The sequence below is a fragment of the Anabrus simplex genome, chromosome 2 (genome assembly GCF_040414725.1).
Source record: "Anabrus simplex isolate iqAnaSimp1 chromosome 2, ASM4041472v1, whole genome shotgun sequence".
Taxonomy (NCBI): domain Eukaryota; kingdom Metazoa; phylum Arthropoda; class Insecta; order Orthoptera; family Tettigoniidae; genus Anabrus; species Anabrus simplex.
In genome coordinates, this window is record NC_090266.1 from 467,747,678 (window position 1) to 467,774,397 (window position 26,720).

The 26,720-nt window shown below is 38.7% G+C and overlaps 1 protein-coding gene across 6 annotated transcripts in view; it reads right to left on the bottom strand.

Annotated features, from left to right (window-relative positions):
• The window catches only part of LOC136862890 (spermatogenesis associated 6-like protein), a 220,983-nt gene that overhangs the window by 115,766 nt on the left and 78,497 nt on the right, over positions 1–26,720 (bottom strand). For all 6 annotated transcript variants that reach the window (XM_067139169.2, XM_067139171.2, XM_067139166.2 and 3 more), the window contains one exon: positions 8,974–9,107. In XM_067139169.2, coding sequence (XP_066995270.2) covers positions 8,974–9,107 — 134 coding nt within the window. The remainder of the gene's footprint in view (positions 1–8,973; positions 9,108–26,720) is intronic.

Sequence of the window (26,720 nt, forward strand, 5' to 3'; positions counted from 1 at the left end):
GATCCACATTAAAAATGCTTATAGGAAAACATGGCTAAGATTTAGGGACCCAACTGACCGGGTGGAATACCTGGACCTAGCCCGGGAAGTACGAAATCGATTGCTGCAAAAAAGACTGAAAAATGGGAGGAACGTTGCCATAATCTCTCAGAAAACGAGTCAGATCGCGAATATCGGTGGGTTATATATAAAACGATAAGCATTCAATTATAAATTTCAGTATAATACCGTAGCGAAGCACGGGTATCTTGCTAGTTTTATATATATAGATAATTTTAAGACATATATTAGAAACCTCAAACAATGCAGCTTTGAAAAGTTGAAACCAGCTAGGTATGGTGAAACATTAGGTTACACAACAGGATGTTCGTAACTTCCTTATCACGGTGTGTACACGGTCAAAGAACAGCAGAACGAAGCTTAGAGGACTCACGCAGATGATAAGTTTCAGCTATTTCAAGCTTCCAGAACAATCGGACGATTACAAATTCATTAGGGAAGGGATGTTACTGACCAATAGGAAAACGACAACTCGGATGACGTGGAGGTCGAAGTCGACACTGTGCGGTAGTTTCGGGAACACCAAAGGTGACTTAAGGAGGTAACAGAAAAGTAGGAAGACAGTCGGGAGTGGAAAGTCATCTCACTTAGTTTACAAAAGGAGTATATTTATTACCCCACCTATTCAATACCATCAGTACCACGTTATGTGGTTAAATAAACATAGAAATTCTAAATCTTATGGAGACATGTTTCGCCCTTCTTTTATTGGGCATCATCAGCCTTTTCTCTTGGCCAATATTTTTTAGCGGCGGAATGCAAAAAAATAAACAAAATTCCCTCTCAATGATTCAACCATTTTAGTCTATTGAGAACTTGTGTTGACAACTGCCCCAAGCAAATATATGATGAATTTTCTTACGAAGAGGACCACTTCAGTACCAGACATGTGCCGTTTTTAGAATTTTATATGACACAAATTTTCTTTTGGACAAGATTTTAAATTTGTTTACAATGATTTTAACATGTGTTGTACACGTCATGTCCCAACATCATATTTTATAACTACTATTCCCTAGTGTTAATACCATAAGAAATCACAGTTCAATTTTTGCAAATTATAAATGTCAATGTCCTCTACACAATGTCTGTTTTAAGATTACATTAATAAAGATCATGATGCCCAATAAAGGAAGGGCGAAACATGTCCCCATAAAATTTAGAATTTCTAAGTTTATTTAACCACATAACGTGGTACCAATTGTATTGAATAGGTGGGGTAATAAATATACTCCTTTTGTAAACTAAGTGAGATCGCTGTTTTCAATATGGAACAAAAATGAGAGTGATGGTTTGTAAAGTGGAACGTCAGTCGGGAACAGAGTTGGAACAGGGAAGTCCATCGGGGCAGCAAGCCGGTCAGGCCGCGAGACGGTAATCGAGTAAGAGCTCGCTGTCAGAACCTAACAATCAGGGAAATCGGTAATCATTAAGTCACTACTGAAAAGTATTCTTATGGCACTTTGCCGGGAAATCATCTAAATTTAGATGGTAGAGTAGAGGGTCGGAACGACACTTGAGCGAGTTAGACAATACTGAAAGTACGAGAGTAAAGTCTTTCAGATAGCAATAGGCGACCAGGGAATTGCATAGGTGATTGGGCAAGGAAACGATCCGCACAGCCATAGTCGAAAGACATTTAATAAAACGCAAGTGACTGCTAAGGAACATTGGTCGTCTTGTTGAGGACTAGTTGAAGGTCTCTGGAGGAGCCCATCAGATAATTCACTAATCCCTACAGGAACAATATAAGGGAAAGCTCACGTAAGAGACGTGGAACATTCAGGTCAGACTCGAGCAGGGAGAGGAAAATTACCGATGGCAGAGCAGACAGTTGGGAAGAGGTAACCACGGAAGGAGTAGATCCAGTACAGCTGCCGAGTACAGCTACTGAGAGGCAACAGAGCTGCATTCTCTTGGGTTGAGGTGTGTGAAGCGAGTGAAGTTAGCGAGTGTTAAAAGGTGCTAGTAACCACGTAAAACAAAAAAAGAAGACATCTTTCACCTCGGAAGATAAGTATTCACTAGTAATATTCTGAAGTGAAGAGAGGGAACCAAAGACTGCTTAATTAGCTTAATTGTGTGTAAAGTAGGAAGTTCCCTAGCAGCAAGAAGAATCCTTACCACTTGTATATATTTGTATATCTATGTATATTTGTGTACAGTGAAATTTCAAACAAATTTCAATATAGTCTATTTGGCATTTAGCCACCTTAATTGGTGTTATTTCGTCGCCATAAGACCTATCTGTGTCGGTACGACGTAAAACCCCTAGCAAAAAAAAAAAAAAAAAAAATTGGTGTTATTATTGTAGAAGCACTAGTGCATTAGAACCCAATCCAGTCCCCAGCCTGTTAGATCATAGGATATGACAGGTCTTATGGCGACAATGGGACAGGAAAGGGTTAGGCGTGGGAAGGAAGCAGCCGTGGCCTTAATTAAGGTACAGCCCCAACATTTGCCTGGTGTGAAAATGTGAAACCACGGAAAATCTTCTTCAGGTCTGCCGACAGTGGGGTTCAAACCCACTATCTCCCAAATACTGGACACTGGCCGCACTTAAGTGATTGCAGCTATCGAGCTCGGTCACCCAACAAGTTTCGTCCATGTTAGTGATATGGTAAAAAAAAAAAAAAAAAAGTTTGTGAAATTCAGCACTATGTTAAAATATCCCTGCAAACCATGTGCACTGTCTTTTAAAAATGATTAGACTATATTTGGCATATAACAGTGAATTTGGAATACTTTATATTTAGTTGGCTTGTTAGAAAAAATTTGATATATCCTTCGCGGGACGCAACTTACATGCCTCAAAAGCTGAAATTGCATGGACACGTGATAAGAATGGAAGAGGATAGAGTTTGAAAGCGAGTATTTATGGAGAAAATAATAGGAGGAAGACAATGGTGAAGACCCAGAAAGAGGTGGATGGATAGAGTGAAGGAGAGTAAAGAGAAAAGAGGAGTAAAAGTAGAAGAAATCTTGGAGGAAGGAAGGGAATGGTGAAGAGATAGAAAAATTATCATTCTATTATAAACTAAAAGACATACGTTAAAAAAACATACATTAAAACACTTGAACCTTCATGAGGAGCCTTAAAATGTAAGTCTCTTGAAGAAAGTGGAATATCGTGTTAAAACCAATGCACATGAAAATACTTTTACCCTTCTTAAGAATTCTTTAAACTAATGTCCCTTTAAAAAAATGTCAGATTAAAAACACTGCACATAAATTTGGTGATGAGTGCTTGAATCCTCTGTTTCATCATAAGCACTTATTTGATTACCACTAATTATCACAAAGAGAGGAGTGCATTTTCATGTGCTGTGATGTTCAAGAATGTGTGTTGTTCAATGGAATGGGGCTAAAACATTAAAACTACTGCACATGTTAGAAAATCCTTAAAAATTAGTGCCTCTTGATGAAGAGAATGTCCTGTTTGAAAACACTGTGCTTCGCTGAATGTGAAGGGTCGATTAACTTTTAAGGAACACAGGCCTTCGCTTGATTAACTCCTTCAAATAGAAGTGAAAATCTCAAAGTTGAGATGCTGAGAAAGCACTTAACTCTGATGTGGTCAACAAGTTGCTGATTTGACAAAATAAATTCTTGTTATGGATTATAGATGTTTTTGAAAAATGAAATGGATAATTTCCTATCCTCTGATGTTCTGTCAATATGGCCCAAATTATTCAAACGTGTTTTGAAAGTACATGAAATATCTGAAAGATGTAAACGATCTGTGAATGAGAATAAATACCGTATAGATGCTAGAGAGCTTTAATTGAAATTGTAGATTGGAAGCCGGCTCAGAAGTTGGTCCCATTGGATTAGCAGTCGCCCAGAGCTTGTGAATGTGTGACAGTTTGAGTGCTACTGTTGTCAGGTTTTGAATTAATGTTATTAGAATGGAAAGAGGCATGGGAGCAGGATACATCATGAACAGGACTGACCTAAGTATCGATGCTAGTCTCCTCAAAATATTTATCAGAAATTAACGGGATGATAGTGATATGTTATTAATAGTGTCACTAATTTTATTTAAATTGTGATATGGGTTGCAATATTGATCCATGTAAATACGGTACATATGTAACAGGGGATTTCAGGAGAAACAGTAGTGTATCAGGAATGTTAGAGGAACTTGGGTGGGAAACTAAGTAAGAGAAGGGAGAAAACTAGACTTATAGGATTATATAGAGCCTATACAGGAGAAGCAGCATGGGGAGATATCCACGAGAGGCTTCAGTTGGAAAATAATTATATCGACAGGACTGACCACAAATATAAAATTAGAAGGAATTTTAGCAGAAGCGACTGGGGTAAATTTTCATTCATTGGGAAAGGCGTGAAGGAGTGGAACAGTTTACCAGGGGTAGTGATTTGATCCTTTTCCAAAATCTGTACAGGTATTCAAGAAGAGAATAAACAGCAACAGGGAAAATAAATGAAATGTTAGAGGGCATTCGACCAGTGCAGGATATTGTGAATACAAAATGTGTGTTAAAAAAAGAAAAAAAAATTAATTCCATCCTCTGGTCCATGGAGTTTGGACAGCCAAAGTAGGGGACTGCCTGTAGGGGTGAAGTACAGTGGGGACTTCGAGGGCCCTGGGACCGCTACGGTAGCTGTGAAGGCCCTTCAGGAACTCTGAAAAGTGGTGGCAAAAGGGGGCTCTGGTTAAGACGCAGCAGGTCATTATACTACTTAGGTTCCAAAATGGGTAAAAATAACGTAAATAAATGCAATGTCAATTTTAATCTTATACCAGTTGCATAGTATTATTTGAAGTAATTCCACATACTGTATATGAGTTGACTATGTTTGGAAGTATAGGAGATATTATAAGTAGAATTATGTAAACAATATAAATTTATTAAGGAATCTGTTTGTTTAATAGAAAAACATTGTTAGCATAAATTGTATATTATTGTATTCTAGAAAAAAAAAAATTCTTCTCTTGTTAATTTAAAATTTAGTGCTTGACGATAATGTATTTTAGTGTACCATTTGCCACCGAGGTAGACACCTCATTTGCAAATAAAGAGATTTTGATTTGATTTGATGTTCTCCAATATGTTTTGTGAAACGCGTAAAACTTCCAGGGCCTGTTCTATTGTTGTGAAATCATTATTAGAATCTATCGTATGTTGGTCCATCACAGAAAATTTGTTGCATCTTGCCTTTCAAGGCTCAACGTAACGTGAATTGACATTTCTCCCAGATTGTCTCACATAATTTGGAGAACATTTATAGCAATTTAGCCTATAGCCACCCAAATTGAATAACTTGTTTGTACTATTGGTTGTATGAGAGTTATGGAATAAACTGGTGGTGTTATTGGTAATTCTGTAAGCAATGTTTTTGTTTTGTTTTCTGAAGACATTCGTCAACTGGTAAGCGTTATTGCAGGTGAAGGAGGAGTAAATTGTTTTCAATCACCACTGATCTGTATTTATGGCAGTCACTCAGGTAACAGATTCCCAATCTGTTGTTTTCTTAGTCTTTTCTTAAATGATTGCAAAGAATTTGGAAATTTATGGAACATCTCACTTGGTAAATTATTTCCATCCCTAACCCCTATTCCTATAAACAAATATTTGTCCCAATTTGACCTCTTGAATTCCAACTTTATCATCATATTGTGATCTTTCCTACTTTTAAAACCACCACTCAAACTTACTTGTCTACTAATGTTATTCCACGCCATCTCTCCACTAACAGCTCGGAACATACCACTTAGTTGAGCAGCTTATCTCCTTTCTCCCAAGTCTTCCCAGCGCAAACTTCGCAGCATTTTTGTAATGCTACTCTTTTGTCGGAAATCACCCACAACTAATCAAACTGCTTTTCTTTGCATTTTTCCCAGTTCTCGAATCAAGTACAGTGGAACCTTGGATAGTGAACATGATTCGTTCCAGCAACATGTCCAAAGCGCTCGTATATCAAAGCAAATTTTCCCATAAGAAACAATTGAAACGCAGATGATTCGTCCTCAACACAAAAATATTTATTCACATAACATCTCTAAAACAAAATATAACGTAAAACAAATTAAACTGCACTTTACCTTACAACAGAATCATTGTTGGTGTGAGGGAGACGAGAGATGACATGGGAAGAGTTACTGTGTAGCACGAATTTCACTAACGGAATCACTGCTATCTGTTGGCTCACAGGAATTGTTGTCTTTTTGTGCAACTTTAATGAGGAACCTGACCACAGACTGTTGCTTTTGCCACTTTTTGAGGATTTCACAAAAATGTGACATTGCAATGTCACTGAACAGATTCATCACTCGCACTGCTACAGCCTCATTCCGGTGGTGTTTTGCTACAAAATTTTGCACCGTATCCCACATTTTGCACTTCTCCTGAATCTCAGTTGAAGTGAGAGATTCCACTGACTTTTCCTCCTCCTCCTCTTCCCCGGACGAGATCTCAATTACCTCCTCCTGTTGTTCGTGATGCAGGTCCATCATTTCGTTGGTGGTCAGTTCCTGGCTATGTTCTTCCACCAGCTCTTGAATGTCCATGTCATTCACCTCTTGGTAACCCCATCCCAGGCTTTATCAATGATCTTCAGGCAGTTCACGATGTGGAAATGATTTCTCCAAAACTCTCGGAGGGTAAGGTTTGTTCCTTCGGTCACTTCGAAGCAACACTGAAATAGTGCTTTGGTGTATAGCTATTTGAAGTTTGAAATGACTTGCTAATCCACAGGCTGGAGTAGTGTTGGGAGGAAGGAACTTAACCTTAATGAACTTGAATTCTTCCAGTAAGTTGTCCTCGAGGCCTGGAGGATAAGCAGGAGCATTGTCCATAACCAGCAAGACTTTGAGCGACAGATTATTTTCTGAAATGTATTTCTTCACTACAGAACCAAAGACCTCGTTCATCCATTCAATGAAGAAAATACGACTGGACAAGCCTTAGTGTTGGACCTCCACATAACATTTAACTGGCTATTTCACACCTCGCATTTCTTGAAGGCTCATGGATTCTCGGAATGATACACATGCAGGGGCTTTACTTTTAAATCCCCGCTCGCATTAGCACACAATAACAGGGTTTTTTTTAAATGCTACTTGTTCGGGGCGTCGACCCATGTGGATCTTTTGCCCCTAATAACAGGGTTAAACGGTTTTTCATGGGCTTGTGACCGAGCATCGAATTCTCTTCTGCTGTATGTAGGTCCTCTTTGGCAACCTTTTCAAAAAAAGTCCTGTTTCACTGCAGTTAAAAACTTGCTGTGGCAGGTAATGAGCCGGGAGTGGTCGAGGACAAGTTCAGCTCGCCAGATGCAGCTCTTTTGATATGACTCCCGTAGGCGACTTGCGTGTCGAGATGAGGATGAATTGATGATGAAGACGACACATACACCCAGCCCTCGTGTCAGCAAAATTAACCAATTATGGTTAAAATTCCTGATCCTGCCAGGAAACGAACCCGGGACCCCTCTGAACAAAGGCCAGCACGCTAACCATTTAGCCATGGAGCCGGACACTCAGTAACAATGAGCTTCTGGAAATCGGCAGCGAATGCCTCAGCTGCCTCAGCTACCTTAGCATCCGAACTGGAAGCCTCCCCGTGCCTCACAACACTATGGATGCCACTTCTGATCTTAAAGTTATCAAACCATCCACTGCTGGCCTTGAAGCTTTCGATTTCTGTTGACGTACGTGTACCACATAATAATTTATTTACAAGTTCGACATACGTCTTTGCCTTCTCACAGATTAAATTCTCGGTCACAGTATCACCTGCTAGTTGCTTATCATTTATCCAAACGAGAAGCAACTTTTCTACATCTTCCAGAACATGTGGCCATTGCTTCGATACTCTTGTGACTCCTTTTGCTGCATCTACCCCTTTTATTTCTTCTTTTCTTTAATACTGTGCAAATCTTTGATGTAGACTTGTTATAAAATCTCGCAATATCAGCCACTCGCATACCTCGTTCGTGCTTTCCGATCATTTCCTTCTTAACTTGCATCATAATCATCTCCTTCTTCCCACCGAATTCCTTTTCAGCCTTCTTTTCATTCACTGGACCCATACGTTTGCTAGCTTTCTTTTCAAGAATGCCAAGTTTCATCAATTCCGGTTGACGTCCACTATAGCGAAGAGAAAGATCCCTGCTTATACTCATTCATATTGTATTACTCATAGGTTGTTCAATTTTGTATGTTCAATGAAATACGAATTGTATGAACAATTTAATTCATCAAGAAACAGTGCTGTTAGTATTTCGATGAGCTTTTCATGAAGACAATATTATCTAATACATAAGACTTTCAATTGCGTTTCCATCACATCAGTGTACCTAATGTCGTATATTTTAATGACTACGTAGATATTTTAATCTATTAGTGAACAATGTTGATTGTAAACTTCACTTAGTAACCTAATTGGTCATGTGCTTGATATTCAGTTGGGAGGACATGATTTTCCTCTTTTAAGTAGTCACAGAAGATGTGCAGCAAAAGTAGTCGCAGATGATGTGCAGCAAGAGTAGTCACAGAGGAAAAAATTGCTCGGGTGGAAGACATCCCAAAGATTGTTTTGCATGCCTTAGAGGGAAACAGAAACAGAGTCTCTAAACATTCACTCAATGAAGCTGTACATCCGAATCAGCCTATCTCATTGGATCGAGTGATCCGAAAATATGGAAGATATCATAGAAGACCAATGGACTCAGCCATGGAAGGTACGAGGAACAAAGAGATATCTAAGAAATAATTAAATCTTGTGAAAAATTATTTCAACATAAGAAACATAAAAAGAAAAAACAACTGGTGATGATTATTATTTTACAGAGAAGTACAACTAATAACCATCAAAAACTAAAATAAAAAAAATAAAAGAGGCTGCAGTAAAATGAAACTTTGGCAATTTATTGTTGTCGACATACCTTTTGGAAATGGGTATTTTCCCATCTACCATTTTCCATGCATGTTTGTAGAGGTGTGCAGCAGAATCTTTACTATGACAGACTCTCTTTTGTCTGCGAAAGGCATGGTTCTGAAGACTTGATAATGGAGCATACTGAAAAATGAACAGTTTATGTATGACAAAATTTCTACACTATAAAGGCAGAAACTATACATCAATCTTACAATATTCCAGTTCAACTTTAGTGAATGATATAGTGGATTATAGGAATCACATGTAGTCCAAATCACAAGTATACCATTTTGAATCATTCATATTATAAATTACACATCAGTTTTCTAGAAATCTTTATGCAATCTTATAGCTGATTTTTTTGTTCTCTACTCCCTGAAAATTATTCTGGTATTTATGAAATCACAAAGGTGCCATGGCACATGTGCTACATTTCAGTGAATACATATGATATACACCAATACTCCGGAGAAAAATGTAGGATCCTTGCACTGTTCATGGAGCCACAGACATTATTCATCTTTCTGTAGAATGTCTACTGATAGAGGGACCTGTACCCATTGCAGATGGAATTTATTTATACAGGGCATCTCAAAATTCAATACTCCAACTTCTAGGGATGATAGAAGAGACCAAAACAAACACATTTTTATGAATACCCACAGGTTTGAAACTAATCATTGACTGACAAAAATCAGAAACTTTATTATAAGGGTATTAATTATGACTCCCATCTTCAAAGACATTAATATTACATATTCTGATAAACATGCCATGACATAAAAGTGTAATGTTCGAGCTGTAACCACATGAAGTACATTTCTATTCATTCGTTTAGAGCAGAATGGGAGTTTCAAAGAACACATTCTGTAATTAGAATGAATTTAACCCCTCAACCAAGTATTTATTTTCCACCTGTTGAGTAATTTATTCTGGTAATTATTCCCTCCTCAAGTATGAACATTTCTTTCGCTAGAGCAAAGTTAAGTTAACATGAACCGAGCGAGCTGACCGTGCGGTTAGGGGCGCGCAGCTGTGAGCTTGCATTTGGGAGATAGTGGGTTTGAACCCCACTGCCGGCAGCCCTCAAGATGGTTTTTCGTGGTTTCCCATTTTCACACCAGACAAATGCAGGGGCTATACCTTAATTAAGGCCACTTCCTTCCCAATCCTAGCCCTTTACTATCCCATTGTTGCCATAAGACCTGTCTGTGTCAGTGCGACATAAAGCAACTTGTTATTTTTCTTTCCTGGCCATATATGTACCCCTAAAACGGGCACACCCTAGCTCACTCACGGTCGGCTCGTCTGACTCCAAGAGAGTATGTCCGACGTTCTTGTACCAGATCTAATGGCACTTCACTTTTCTTTAAAACAGCCTCAACAGTTTGTTTCCATGTTGCCTTAGGACACCCTCTTCCTCTCTTTGGTGACATAAAGCAAGTAGTGAAAAAAAGTTAACACAATACATAAATGTGTCTCTCTCCCTCTCCCCCCTCCCCCCCAACCCCATGCTACCAGTTCTCTTAGTTCATCAGAAAAGAAATTATTGAAAATTATTTTCTTCTTCTTCTTTTTTGTTCTCTATTGGCCTTCATGTAGTGCTACATACAGATGCTCAAAAATATCTATAGGTTGAGTTATCCAAGAAGTGTACATGCAAACCAGCATCGGTGGTAAATAAGAACCTTTCATGCTATTCCCAACTCCGCCAACTCTGTCTGAATTTATATAATGGCACTGAGCCCTGTACCTCTGCATCATTGCCATTACTCGGATCACTGAAGTATCTATCAATATTAGCATCACTGCCTTTTGAATCTAATAACAAACGCACAATATAGTTTTCAGCTAAAGCCTTCAATTTGTTTTTGTCTCCAAAACCACTGTAAGTCACCATGCTGATAGCACTGCCTACTAGATGCAAGAGCAGTGTGCTGTAGGCGTGACAGTCTAAGATCCTGAAGGCAATTTCTCCATCCTTGCTGGAACTTTATGATCAGCAAGACGTACAATCAACACTCAATATATGGCAGAAAAGTTGGGAAAGGGTTTTACAATTATAAACGCCTCATGCAACATACAGTGCTAATTTGACATGGCTTGGTTTGTGGGTTACTGTAGTCACGTCCTAGTTCGTGAACCATGGGCAACGGCTGAGTGGCCTAGTAAGTGGTCCTGAGAGTCGGGATACCAGTTGCTATGGAATGGGAGTGGGCATTTCCGACATATTCTGAGTCGTGGCCCTCCTTGTGCTCAGGCGGCTAGGACTATACAATTCACCGGTGGTCCATAACCCGTTAGAGGAGAGATCCTCACTTGGACTATGTGCAAGTAGGGCAGCATCCTGCTTCATGAATTTACCGAGCTCAGAACACTTTAAGCAAGCCTCGGACCTATGGGAGTAATGGAGTCCCACTCCCATTTGACAGGCGAGGGACTCCTTGGAAACAACTTGGCGAACGAAATGGAATTCGATGGGGAGCTATCAATATTAATGGGGCTTATGGAAGAAAGAAGGTAGAACTGGCTGAGTCAGCAAAGAGGATGCATCTGGATGTGCTAGGAGTAAGTGATATTCGGGTAAGGGGAGATAATGAGGAAGAGATAGGAGATTATAAAGTGTACTTGACGGGTGTTAGAAAGGGAAGGGCAGAGTCTGGGGTAGGGCTCTTTATCAGGAATACCATTGCACGCAACATAGTTTCTGTTAGGCACGTAAATGAGCGAATGATGTGGGTAGATTTGTCAGTGGGAGGAATCAGGACAAGAATTGTGTCCGTGTATTCACCATGTGAGGGTGCAGATGAGGATGAAGTTGACAAGTTTTATGAAGCATTGAGTGACATCGTGAACAGCAAGGATAGAATAGTGCTAATGGGCGATTTCAATGCGAGAGTTGGGAATAGAACTGAAGGATACGAAAGGGTGATTGGTAAATGTGGGGAAGATATGGAAGCTAATGGGAATGGGAAGCGTTTGCTGGACTTCTGTGCTAGTATGGGTTTAGCTGTTACGAATACATTCTTCAAGCATAAGGCTATTCACCGCTACACATGGGAGGCTAGGGGCACCAGATCCATAATAGACTATATCTTAACGGACTTTGAATTCAGGAAATCTGTTAGGAATGTACGAGTTTTTCGCGGATGTTTCGATGATACAGACCACTATCTGATCTGTAGTGAACTAAGTATCTCTAGGCCTAGGGTAGAGAAAGTGAAATCTGTCTGCAATCGAATAAGAGTAGAAAATCTCCAGGACGAGGAAATTAGACAGAAGTACATGGATATGATTAGTGAGAAGTTTCGAACAGTAGACAGTAAGCAGGTTCAGGATATAGAAAGTGAATGGGTGGCATACTGGGATGCTGTAGTAGAAACAGCAAGGGAATGCCTAGGAACAACTGTGTGTAAAGATGGGAAAAGGCGAACATCTTGGTGGAATGATGAAGTGAGAGCAGCCTGTAAACGTAAAAAGAAGGCTTATCAGAAATGGCTCCAAACAAGGGCCGAGGCAGACAGGGATTGGTACGTAGATGAAAGAAACAGAGCGAAACAAATAGTTCTTGAATCCAAAAAGAATTCATGGGAAGATTTTGGTAATAACCTGGAAAGGCTAAGTCAAGCAGAAGGGAAACCTTTCTGGACAGTAATAAAGAATCTTAGGAAGGGAGGGAAAAAGGAAATGAACAGTGTTTTGAGTAAATCAGGTGAACTCATAATAAATCCCAGGGAATCACTGGAGAGGTGGAGGGAATATTTTGAACATCTTCTCAATGTAAAAGGAAATCATCCTGGTGGTGTTGCAAACAGCCAAGCTCATGGGGAGGAGGAAAATGATGTTGGTGAAATTATGCTTGAGGAAGTGGAAAGGATAGTAAATAAACTCCATTGTCATAAGGCAGCAGGACTAGATGAAATTAGACCTGAAATGGTGAAGTATAGTGGGAAGGCAGGGATGAAATGGCTTCATAGAGTAGTAAAATTAGCGTGGAGTGTTGGTAAGGTACCTACAGATTGGACAAAAGCAGTAATTCCACCTATCTATAAGCAAGGGAACAGGAAGGATTGCAACAACTATCGAGGTATCTCATTGATTAGTATACCAGGCAAAGTATTCACTGGCATCTTGGAAGGGAGGGTGCGATCAGTCGTTGAGAGGAAGTTGGATGAAAACCAGTGTGGTTTCAGACCACAGAGAGGCTGTCAGGATCAGATTTTCAGTATGCGCCACGTAATTGAAAAATGCTACGAGAGGAATAGGAAGTTGTGTTTATGTTTCGTAGATCTAGAGAAAGCATATGACAGGGTACCGAGGGAAAAGATGTTCGCCATACTGGGGGACTATGGAATTAAAGGTAGATCATTAAAATCAATCAAAGGCATTTATGTTGACAATTGGGCTTCAGTGAGAATTGATGGTAGAATGAGTTCTTGGTTCAGGGTACTTACAGGAGTTAGACAAGGCTGTAATCTTTCACCTTTGCTGTTCGTAGTTTACATGGATCATCTGCTGAAAGGTATAAAATGGCAGGGAGGGATTCAGTTAGGTGGAAATGTAGTAAGCAGTTTGGCCTATGCTGACGACTTGGTCTTAATGGCAGACTGTGCCGAAGGCATGCAATCTAATATCTTGGAACTTGAAAATAGGTGCAATGAGTATGGTATGAAAATTAGCCTCTCGAAGACTAAATTGATGTCAGTAGGTAAGAAATTCAACAGAATTCAATGTCAGATTGGTGATACAAAGCTAGAACAGGTCGATAATTTCAAGTATTTAAGTTGTGTTTTTTCCCAGGATGGTAATATAGTAAGCGAGATTGAATCAAGGTGTAGTAAAGCTAATGCAGTGAGCTCGCAGTTGCGATCAGCAGTATTCTGTAAGAAGGAAGTCAGCTCCCAGACGAAACTATCTTTACATCGGTCTGTTTTCAGACCAACTTTGCTTTACGGGAGCGAAAGCTGGGTGGACTCAGGATATCTTATTCATAAGTTAGAAGTAACAGACATGAAAGTAGCAAGAATGATTGCTGGTACAAACAGGTGGGAACAATGGCAGGAGGGAACTCGGAATGAGGAGATAAAGGCTAATTTAGGAATGAACTCGATGGATGAAGCTGTACGCATAAACCGGCTTCGGTGGTGGGGTCATGTGAGGCGAATGGAGGAGGATAGGTTACCGAGGAGAATAATGGACTTTGTTATGGAGGGTAAGAGAAGTAGAGGGAGACCAAGACAACGATGGTTAGACTCGGTTTCTAACGATTTAAAGATAAGAGGTGTAGAACTAAATGAGGCCACAACACTATTTGCAAATCGAGGATTGTGGCGACGTTTAGTAAATTCTCAGAGGCTTGCAGACTGAACGCTGAAAGGCATAACAGTCTATAATGATAATGTATGTAATGTATGTATGTATGTTGACGGTTGAAGACAGTACACGCAACTAGCGGACAGTAGGTCATGACACGTATAAACGGTTGACGCGGCTAAGTGGTTAATTATGTTAGATGCACAGACTTTTGAAGAAGAAATCCAGTTCCACTACTACTTGTATCTCCCCCAATGTACATCAGTATACGGTCAGCTGATGATATCATTTCTTGTCCTTTCCACTGCATTTCTTGCTGTGCTGCAATTTTCACCCCATACTTACCCATTTCTTCCCTTGTTTCTTTTAACTTACCAGATCTCTTTAATATTTTCATATTCTAGGTGGCTAAAGTAACATCCAATTTCCTTCCTGCCAGGCTTTTAATTCGCTGGGTCATCTTCCAGGTAACCACATTCATCCAAAGTGATTGCAAGGTATCTGCAACCTTTTTTCTAGGTAGGGGAGTTAATGTCCTACCTGCAGGACCACAGTATTGATCTTAATCTGACTCATCACGTTAGACTTGTCTGGCTTGGGAGGCCCCGCCAGTAGCTAAAGTTCCTGCCAGGACTCCAAAACACACCCAGCAAAATATAATTTGCCTTCTACAAGGTGTTGATACCTGTGTGAGGGCCACATTACTTAAGTATAATTCTCACGGCTAACTGACCTAACCAGAGGAAAGGTTGAAAACATGAAACACAAAATCCTCTATCAGCCTGATTACACTATTCAAAATTCATGTGACTATGAATTTCTAGATGACAATTTATAATAATGCCCTGTTTCTGGAACATGAGATATCAAACCTATAGCGGTGTCGAATGGTTAACTTGTGATTTGGGTGTGTGACCGTAAGATACATCCATCGGTTTAATAAAATACCCACCAACTTACAGGACCCTGAGCAAGGGATATCTAATCGTTAACTCGGCGGGCGCATGCACAATACCGTATTGTATATCAGCAACTAATACATTGCTTTTTTTGCTTTTTCATCATCTTTTGACAAAGTTCTAAACATGATTAAACCGAGCTCGATAGCTGCAGTTGCTTAAGTGCAGCCAGTATCCAGTAATCGGGAGATAGTGGGTTCGAGCCCCACTGTCGGCAGCCCTGAAGATTGTTTTCCGTGATTTCCCATTTTCACACCAGGCAAATGCCGGGGCTGTACCTTAATTAAGGCCATGGCCGCTTCCTTCCACTTCCTAGGCCTTTCCTCTCCCATCGTTGCCATAAGACATATCTGTGTCGGTGCGACGTAAAACAATAGCAAAAAAAAATACCTTGATTAATGTTTTACAACGACAACGATTATTATCATTGTTGGCCTAATGCTCTTATCGTGTATAGTGAGGAAGAATTGAAAGATTAATTCAGGCTCTACAAATATACTGTCATACGTTTGGTTCAGGTTATAGGCAACAGTTTGCATCCTGTGACAAATAGTAGTTTTCCATTGTCCCTTCTTGATAAAATATTCCCTTTTATTCTACTGAGTCTTATCGTATTCGTATGTGTGATTCTATTTGTGTCCATAAAAGCACTGGTACTGGTAATTGAGTATAACAGATAATTACAAATTTATTGTAGTACTGTTGTACTTGCATTGGCAGTGAACATACACTTTTTTTCAATTGGCTTTACGTCGCACCGACACAGATAGAGGGTGATGATGGGGTAGGATAGGACTAGGAATGGGAAAGAAGCGGCCGTGGCCTTAAGGTACAGTCCCAGCATATGCCTGGTGTGAAAATGGGAAATTATAGAAAACCAATTTCAGGGCTGCCAACAGTGGGGTTCAAACTCACTATCATCTGAATGCAAGCTCACAGCTGTGCGCCCCTAAACGCACAGCCAACTCGCTCGGTCACATACGCTTTCATTGTGGGATTGTTTTTAACCCTTTCCCGTCCGCATTTTCACTCCGCTTATCCCCAGGTTTCAACCTATTATTTAGCAAAAACTGAAACAGACCGTATTGTTTCAGAAAAAGTTAAATACAGTAAAAACTATTGGTCACAATGAATTCAAATTTTCAATAACATCAATTTCTCTGTTTATTGAGTCATAAAGTGTCGTCGTCGTCCCCCCCCCCCTCCTCGTGATACTTGACACAGAGACAGTCTGCATTTGTCACATTCCCATGTTGTCTGAATTCCTCAAAACCAATAATCACGTGATTTTGGAAGTGGAATGATGCCCATGTATATAAGATTTTATTTCATCTGGGCAAGGGTCTTCCCATTCTGTTTTTATCTTACCGGAATGCGACTGTATGAAGGCTGCATTGTTATATGCGCAATAGGCTACGACACTGAATAGTTTTTCTCCTCCTAACATACGTAAAAACAATCTCTTTCCCCTAATACTCTTTCCGAATTATGCGCAGGTTCAACATCATCCATTTAATCATTCGGAGTAACGAAACGTAATATTTGTGTTACCTGAATTGCCGTGGCATCGCCATCAGGTCCGATTTATCGATATTCGTTTTCATTCATATCACTGTTATCACTAAAATTATCTTCGTTGATACATTATTCACTCATTAAAAATTCACACGCACCCCTACTCAAGGATTCTGTGTCACTTTTTTCGCCCATATTCAGCTCAGTTTTAATATACGCGATATTCAATCCCGCCATGTTTACGAACGAAACAGCTGACCCGCGCTCGCGGAAGTTCAAGACCGTTGCCTAGGCAACGTCAAGACAGATTATCTCTCTTCCTTTATTCCCTAAGACTTGTAGATTGTACTGCGTGTTCATAAATGCCTTATGAACACTTCACTGATGAGAAAAATAAAAAAAAACTATCGCACAGATCGCAGACGAATGCAGATAATGCAGCTGGGCGCTTTCAGGCGCTAAGGGCCCGAAAGGGTTAATTAACATTATATTACAAGGAACTAACAGGTTATGTATGTTCATTACGCGGTATTTATCGCTATACTGTGGTCAAATAATGTATATAACAGAATAACAGAGAATAGTTACTGTATGTTTATAGGGCTCAGTGCATACTGGATCACACGTGACGGGCACTGCTGATGTGCATATTTCATTTAAAATCTTCAAACATTGACATATTTTTCTGATTGTCCTTAAACCCTACGAAAATTACATCCATGCCTCCAAGAACACTAGTCGGAATACCAATTTATTGCTGCCCGGATGCTCAAATAGGACACATTACTTGTACACATGCGCCTAACAGTCTAGGAAACATATCTAATGCATAAAAACAAAGCAGTGTGAGGGGTGACATCTAGTGAGTAGTTATGAAACTTGATCAATGAACCAATAGTTAACGGTTCAATAAGTTAGCTGCTATTACGCTGTGCAATGTAGCAAAGATTTATCAAGTCGACAACTGTAACAAATCAATAGCTATTGGACAGATTAGTCACCATTCCAGAAACCAGTATTAGTGACTTAGAACTGAAGTAGCCAAAGTTTCCATGGGTAGACGAAGTTATCCAATTTACGGCACTGCCATACAAGCACTAATGAGTGGGTTAGGAAGGCACTCAAATGTCGGTCACTATCTAGCTGCCTGAACTTGAAATACAAGCAAAGATTTCAGGAACTGTAAAATTTACAAATGGCAAGCCAGAGTTAAAACGTATAATATTTATGGAATAGATGTTCTCAAAAACATAAAAATAATTAATTTATTAGAAACATTTCCATCACACTACTTATAACTATGAATTTTAATTATATTTCACTTTAATATGTTAGCCACCGAGCTCGATAGCTGCAGTCGCTTAAGTGCGGCCAGTGTCCAGTATTCGGGAGATAGTAGGTTCGAACCCCACTGTCGGCAGCCCTGAAGATGATTTTCCATGGTTTCCCATTTTCACACCAGGCAAATGCTGGGGCTGTACCTTAATTAAGACCACGGCCGCTTCCTTCCCATTCCCAGCCCTTCCCTGTCCCATCGTCACCATAAGACCTATCTGTGTCGGTGCGACGTAAAGCAACTAGCAAAAAAATATGTTAGCCAGTCTTAGGCAGCGAAACTGCCTCTCACCCAGAGGCCCCAAATTTGATTCCCAGCCAGAACTGGGATTTCTACCTGGATCTGAGGGGTGGTCTGAGGTGCATACAGCTTACGTGAGATGCTATATAACAGTAAGATAGCAACCCTGGTCTAGGAAGTTTAGAATAATTGCCAAGAGGAATTATAGCCCATTAGGGCCGTAGCGCCGGTTTTCTTTTTCTTTTTTCAAATACAATTATTTATATGTACATGTTAAAGTGTATGGAAAAGTCTTTGCTCAATGATCAAAGTACACAACTTTTTAAATGGATTAAATCAGGTTACAATTTACTTGCTCAGACACAATGTGCTTCTATGCAAGTTTCTAACAGAATTGAGGATATGAACTTTCCTCATATGATTGGCAAATGCACTGTAGTCACATAAATTTTATTCAGATATCACTTTGGTATTAAAGTAGTTGTTTTTTTTGTTTTGTTTTTACAAGTTGCTTAACATCACACAGACACAGATAGGTCTTATGGTGACGATCGGAAAAGAAAGGGCCAAGAGGGGGAAGAAAGTGGCTGTGGCCTTAAGATACAGCCCCAGCATTCACCTGGTGTGAAAATGGGGGAACCACGGAAAACCATCTTCAGGGCTGCCAACAGTGGGGTTCGAACCCACTATCTCCTGAATACTGGCCGCACTTAAGCAACTGCAGCCACTGTGCTCAGTAATAAATCTAGTTACAAGTGGTAACAAGGAACATATAACTGATACAAAAGTATTCAAACAATAAGTAAAATTACATACATCAAATAATGCTGTAATTTTACTCAACAGTACATGTTTATATTTAGTAATATTTCAATGCTTATTAATCCTATTTCTGCTAAAGACAAAATGAAAGAACAATAAAAAGGCATATTTATCTTGAAGAGATAAGTTCATTACCAGGGAACGGATTTATATGTACTAACAATTATTGAAATATCTACATATATATTTAGTTATTTTTATTGAAATATGGAATTATATATGGACTTAAAATCACACATACAATATTAATTTATATTTATTATCAAAGTTCGAAGAAGCTAAACAAAGTAGATCTACATGCAACATAATGTTGCATTTCTCATCTATATATATAAAACTAGCAAGATACCCGTGCTTCGCTACGGTATTATACTGAAATGTATAATTGAATGCTTATTGTATTAGATATATAATCCGCCGAAATTCGCGATCTGACTCGTTTGCTGCGAGAATCCACCAAAATTCCCGATCTGACTGGTTTTCTATGATTTTACGGCACGTTTCCTCCCACTTTTAAATCTTCCTTTCCAGCAATCGATTTCGTACTTCCCGGGCTAGGCTCAGGTATTCCTGCCGGTGAGTTGGGTCCGTAAATCTTTGCCATCTTTTCCTGTAATATTTTTAATATGGATAAAATCCTTCAGGAGATCCGGCGTGGTGTCATATTGGGTGCCTTGGCGGCACTGAACCCGCGGCCGGACTGCATTCTTAGTCATTACCCGTCCAGGAGCCGTTTCCAGCGCGGTCCGCACATTTGACGACGGTCCAGAATATTATTATTATTATTATTATTATTATGTGTTGCTGGAATGGATGATGACAGGGAAAACCGGAGTATCCGGAGAAAAACCTGTCCCGCCTCCGTTTTGTCCAGCATGAATGCCACATGGAGTGACCGGGATTTGAACCACGGAACCCAGCTGTGAGAGGCCAGCGCGCTGCCGCCTGAGCAACGGAGGATCCTTATAAGTACATTAATAACAGTAAAATCAATTGGTCTCACCTCCTACTACACCCCACCGAAGTTAAGTTTATTTACCGCCAACCCCCCCCCCCATAAAAATTAAAAGAATGCTTGTTTCTTTATGTTTAAGGGAGATTCCAAACACCAATGTTCACGTCTATTACCTTCAGTTTTGAGATATAAGTATCCCCATAAAAATAATTCACTTTTTTTCACTTCATTTCACAATAATCCCCCCCCCCCCCCCCTTAAGTGAATTTTCCCGCAAATAATACTTGTTTCTTTAATAGTAAAGGATCTTCTAAATACCAATTATCACGACTAACTTCTTCAGTTTTCGATTTATGTGTCCTCATGAAAGGAATTCAACTCCTTTACACTCCCGCCCTCCAAGATGGTTTCCCCACCAAAATGCGTTCTTGTTTGTTTTTAAAGGAGGTCCAAATAAGGATTTTCACGTCTGTAACAACTTTAGTTTTTATTAGATGTATGTATTCTCATACAATTCAGTCAAGTAATTTTTCAATTCTCTCTCACACACCCCCCCCCCCCCATTGGATTTTCCGAGAATATGTGTTTCTTTACTTTTAAAGCAGATTGCAAATATCAAATTTCACGTCTGTAACATCTTCATTTTTGAGATATCAGTAGCCTAATTAAAAGAATTCATCACCATTTTCAGTCACTTTTACCCCCCCCTTCCACCCAAGTGGTATTTTCGAAAACTAAAAGTACACGTTTCTTTATGTTTAATAGAGATAAAAATACCATTTTTCACTTCTGTAACATGTTAAGTTTTTTTAGATATACTGTAAATATTCTCATTTTAAAATTTCACCCAACGGGCGAGTTGGCCGTGCGCGTAGAGGCGCGCGGCTGTGAGCTTGCATCCGGGAGATAGTAGGTTCGAATCCCACTATCGGCAGCCCTGAAGATGGTTTTCCGCGGTTTCCCATTTTCACACCAGGCCGCTTCCTTCCAACTCCTAGGCCTTTCCTATCCCATCGTCGTCATAAGACCTATCTGTGTCGGTGCGACGTAAAGCCCCTAGCAAAAAACAAAAAAAAAATTTCACCCCTTTTAAGTTCCCCTTAAGTGGAGTTTCCAAAAACAAATCACCTATATTTCTTTACATTTACAGGAGATTTACACCCACTCTTTACGTCTGTAACTTTTTACGTTTCCAAGATATTCTGTAGATATAGTCTTTCAAAAAATTCACCCCAATTTGTCACTCCTGTTTAACCGCCATTAATTGGCTTTTCCAAAAACTAAAAAATACGTGTGTTTCTTAATTTTTAAAGGAGATCCCATATGCAAATTATCAGTTCTGTAATATCTTTAGTTTCTGAGATATGTGTATCCTCATTTAAGGCATTCAACCCATTCTTCACCCTTTTACACCCCTCCTATTAGGATTTACAGAAAACAAAAAAAATGTGTTCCTTTATTTTTAGAGGAGATTCTAACTACCGATTTTTATATCTGTAAATTTTAAAGTTTTAAGATGTAGACACACTCATTTTAAAAAATTCACCACCCCTTTTCACCCCTCAATATTTGGATTTTCCAAAAACGAAAAAATACGTGTTTCTTTACTTTTAAAGTAGATCCAAAATACCAATTTTCAGGTCTGTAATATCTTGAGGTTCTGAAATATAAGTTGCCTCATGAAAGCCATTCAACCCATTATTCAGCCTTTTACACCCTTCCTATTGGGATTTTCTGAAAACAAAAGAATACGCGTTTCTTTATTTTTAAAGGAGATTCAAAATACCAATTTTTACATCTATAAACTTTAAAAGTTTTGAGATATAGATACACTAATTTTAAAAAATCACCCGCTTTTACCCCCCCCCTTATTAATTGGATTTTCCACAAAAAGAAAAATACATGTTTCTTTATTTTTAAAGGAGATCCCAAACACCAATTTTCAGGTCTATAATATCTTCAGTTTCTGAGATATAAGTAGCCTCATTAAAGGCATTCAACCCATTTTTCACCCCTTTTCACTCCTCCTATTGCGATTTTCCGAAAACAAAGAAATACGTGTTTCTTTATTTTTAATTAAGATTCTAAACACCAATTTTTACATCTGCAAACTTAAAAAGTTTGGAGATATAGATTTACTCATTTTAAAAATTCACCCCCTTTTCACCCTCCCATTAATTGGATTTTACAAAAACAAAAAAATACGTGTTTCTTTATTTTTAAAAGAGATCAAAAGTACCAATTTTCAGGTCTGTAATATCTTCAGTTTCTGAGATATAAGTACCAGTATCCTGATTAAAGGCATTCAACCCATTTTCCCCCATTTTCACCCTTTTTCATCCCTCATATTGGGATTTTCTGAAAACAAAAAAATACGTGTTTCCTTATTTTTAAAGAAGATTCTAAATACCAATTTTTACATCTGTAAACTTTTAAAGTTTTGAGATATAGATACACTCATTTTAAAATTTCACCCCCATTTTCACCCCCTTACCGAAGGAATATCCAAAAATCCTCTCTTAGCGAGCACCTACATCATAATATGAATATATCCCCAAAATTTCATTTCTTTATGTCCAGTAGTTTTGGCTCGGCGATGATGAATCAGTCAGTCAGTCAGTCAGGACAAGCTATTTTATATATATAGACTAGCAAGATACCCGTGCTTCGCTACGGTATTATACTGATATTTATAATTGAATGCTAATTGTTTTAGATATATAATCCGCCGAAATTCGCGATCTGACTCGTTTTCTGCGAGAATCCGCCAAAATTCGCGATCTGACTCGTTTTCTAATAGATTACGGTATGTTTCCTCACATTTTTCAATCTTTCCTTCCAGCAATCGATTTCGTACTTCCCGGGCTAGGTCCAGATATTCCACCCCGTCAGTTGGGTCCCTAAATCTTTGCCATCTTTCCCTATAAGCGTTTTTAATATGGATCAAATCCTTCAGGAGATCCGGCGTGGTGTCGTCTTAGGTGCCTTGGCGGTACTGAACCCGCGGCCGGACTGCATTCTTAGTCATTACCCGTCCAGGACCATTTTCCAGGGGGGTCCGCACATTTGACAACGGTCCAGAACATTATTATTATTATTATTATTATTATTATTATTATTATTATTATTATTATAGATGTTCTGGACCCCACAGCAAAATGCAAGACCGCTACTTGGCGGTAAATTACATCTGCTGCCATCGTCGTTGTTGACGATGTGACCAGCACCATTGTCGCGCGTAGGCAAGTGTGCGGGGTTTCTGGCGATACGAATGACATACTGTACTTCCGTGCATTATTAACCTTATTATAGAGGTGAACAATTTGACGGTCCATCTCATTCCTATCGTTTATTTCAAATGTGTTTAAATTTTTATTTACATGCCGGGAGGATCTACTGTAATCTAAGAACGTACTCCGAAGGAAAAGATGGCTGTTGAAAACCAGCCCAGGAAAGATTAAAAATGACCGGTTTATGATCAGAATAAGTACTACGAAACTATATAGCCTGTTTCCAGTCATTCGACAGGGTCAGGAATGGAATGAATAAAGCCCCATCTAGCAGCGACAATAGGAATTGTGCCGGCTGCCGAAGCACACCTCTGGGGCAATGATCGTTGAATGACAAATGAAATGAAATATTGGACAGTGTTGCTGGAATGAATGATGAGAGAGAAAATCGAAGTATCCGGAGAAAAACCTGTCCCGCCTCCGTTTTGTCCAGCACGAATGTCACATGGAGTGACCGGGATTTGAACCACGGAACCCAGCTGCGAGAGGCCGGCGCGCTGCCGCCTGAGCAACGGAGGCTCCTTAAGTACATTATGAACAGTAAAATCAATTGATCTCACCTCCTTTTACACCCCACCGCCGTTAAGTTTATTTACACCCCCTCCCCAAAAAAAAAATAGAAGACGTGTTTCTTTATGTTTAAAAGATATTCCAAACACCAATGTTCACATCTGTTACATTCAGTTTTGAGATATAAGTATCCCCATAAAAATAATTCACTTTATTTTCACTTCCTTTCACACTCCCCTCCCCCCCCCCCCCCCACCGTAAGTGAATTTTCCGGCAAAATATACTTGTTTCCTTAATAGTAAAGGATCTTCTAAATAGTAATTATCACGACTCTAACTTCTTCAGTTCTTGATTTATGTGTCTTCATGAAAGGAATTCAACTCCTTTTCACTCCCGCCCCCCAAACGCGTTTCTCTTTGTTTAAGGAGATTCAAATACCAATTTTCACGTCCGTAACAACTTTAGTTTCTATTAGATGTATGTATTCTCATACAATTAATTCAATTAATTTTTCAATTCTTTCACCCCCACCTCCCCCCCCTTCATTGGATTTTCCGAGAATACGTGTTTCTTTACTTTTAAAGCAGATTCCAAAGCAGATTTCACGTCTGTAATATCTTCATTTTTGAGATATCAGTAGCCTAATTAAAAGAATTGAACACCATTTTCAGTCACTTTTACCCCCCCCCCCTTCCACCCAAGTGGTATTTCCGAAAGCTGAAAATACACGTTTCTTTATTTTTAATAGAGATAAAAATACCATTTTTCACTTCTGTAACATGTTAAGTTTTTGAGATATACTGTAGAAATTCGCTTTTTAAAATTTCACCCCTTTTTATTTCCCCTTACGTGGAGTTTCCGAAAACAAATCACCTATCTTTCTTTACATTTACAGGAGATTCCAATACCCACTTTTTACGTCTATAACATTTTACGTTTCTCAGATATTCTGTAGATATAGTCTTTCAAAAAATTCACCCCAGTTTGTCACTCCTGTTTAACCCCCATTAACTGGACATTCCAAAAACAAAAAAATACGTGTTTCCTTATTTTTAAAGGAGCTCCCATATACAAATTTTCAGTTCCGTAATATTTTCGGTTTCTGAGATATATGTATCCTCATTAAAGGCATTCATCCCATTATTCACCCATTTACACCCCTCCTATTGGGATTTAAAGAAAGCAAAAAATACGTGTTCTTGTATTTTTAAAGAAGATTCTAAATCCATTTTTTTACATCTGTAAACTTTTAAAGTTTTAAGATGTAGACACACTCATTTTAAAAATTCACCCCCCTTTTCACCCTCCATTATTTGGATTTTCCAAAATCAAAAAAATACCTGTTTCTTTATTTTTAAAATAAATCCCAAATACCAATTTTCAGGTCTGTAATATCTTCAGGTTCTGAAATATAAGTAGCCTCATTAAAGGCATTCAACTGCTTTTTCACCCTTTTCCACCCTTCCAATTGCGATTTTCCGAAAACAAAAAAATACGTGTTTCTTTATTTTTAAAGGAGATTATAAATGCCAATTTTTACATCTTTAAACTTTAAAAGTTTTGAGATATAAATTGACCCATTTTAAAAATTCACCCCCTTTTCACACCCCCCATAAATTGGATTTTCCAAAAACAAAAAATATGTATTTATTTTTAAAGGAGATCCTAAACACCAATTTTCAGGTCTGTAATATCTTCACTTTCTGAGATATAAGTATCCTCATGAAAGTCATTCTACCACGTTTTCACCCCTTTTCACCCCTCCTATTGGGATTTTCCGAAAACAAAAAAAATACGTCTTTCTTTGTTTGTAATGAAGATTCTAAGTACCAATTTTTATGTCTGTAAACTTTAAGAGTTTTGAGATATAGATTCACTCATTTTAAAAATTCACCCCCCCTTTCACCCTCGCATTAACTGGATTTTCCAAAAACAAAAAAATATGTGTTTCTTTATTTTTCACAGCGATCAAAAGTACCAATTTTGAGGTCTGTAATATCTTCAGTTTCTGAGATATAAGTAGCGTATCCGGATTAAAGGCATTCAACCCCTTTTTCACCCCTCCTATTGGGATTGTCTGAAAACAAAAAAATACGTGTTTCCTTATTTTTAAAGAAGATTCTAAATACCAATTTTTACATCTGTAAACTTTTAAAGTTTTGAGATATAGACACACTCATTTTAAAATTTCACCCCCCTTTTCACCCCCTTAGCGACGGAATATCCAAAAATCCTCTCGTAGCGAGCACCTACATCTTAATATGAATCTATGCCCAAAATTTCATTTCTTTATGTCCAGTAGTTTTGGCTCGGCGATGATGAATCAGTCAGTCAGTCAGTCATTCATCATCGCCGAGCCAAAACTACTGGACATAAAGAAATGAAATTTTGGGGATATATTCATATTAAGGTGTAGGTGCTCGCTAAGAGAGGATTTTTGGACATTTCGTCGCTAAGGGGGTGAAAAGGGGGGTGAAATTTTAAAAAGAGTGTATCTATATCTCAAAACTGTCAAAGTTTACAGATGTAAAAATTGGTATTTAAAATCTTCTTTTAAAATAAGGATAAACGTATTTTTTTGTGGTCTGAAAACCCCAATAGGAGGGGTAAAAAAGGGTGAAAATGTGGAAAAATGGGTTGAATGCCTTCAATCAGGATACCGGTACTTATATCTCAGAAACTGAAGATATTACAGACCTGAAAATTGGTACTTTTGATCTCTTTTAAAAATAAAGAAACACGTATTTTTTTGTTTTTGGAAAATCCAATTAATGGGAGGGTGAAAAGGGGGTGAATTTTTAAAATGAGTGAATC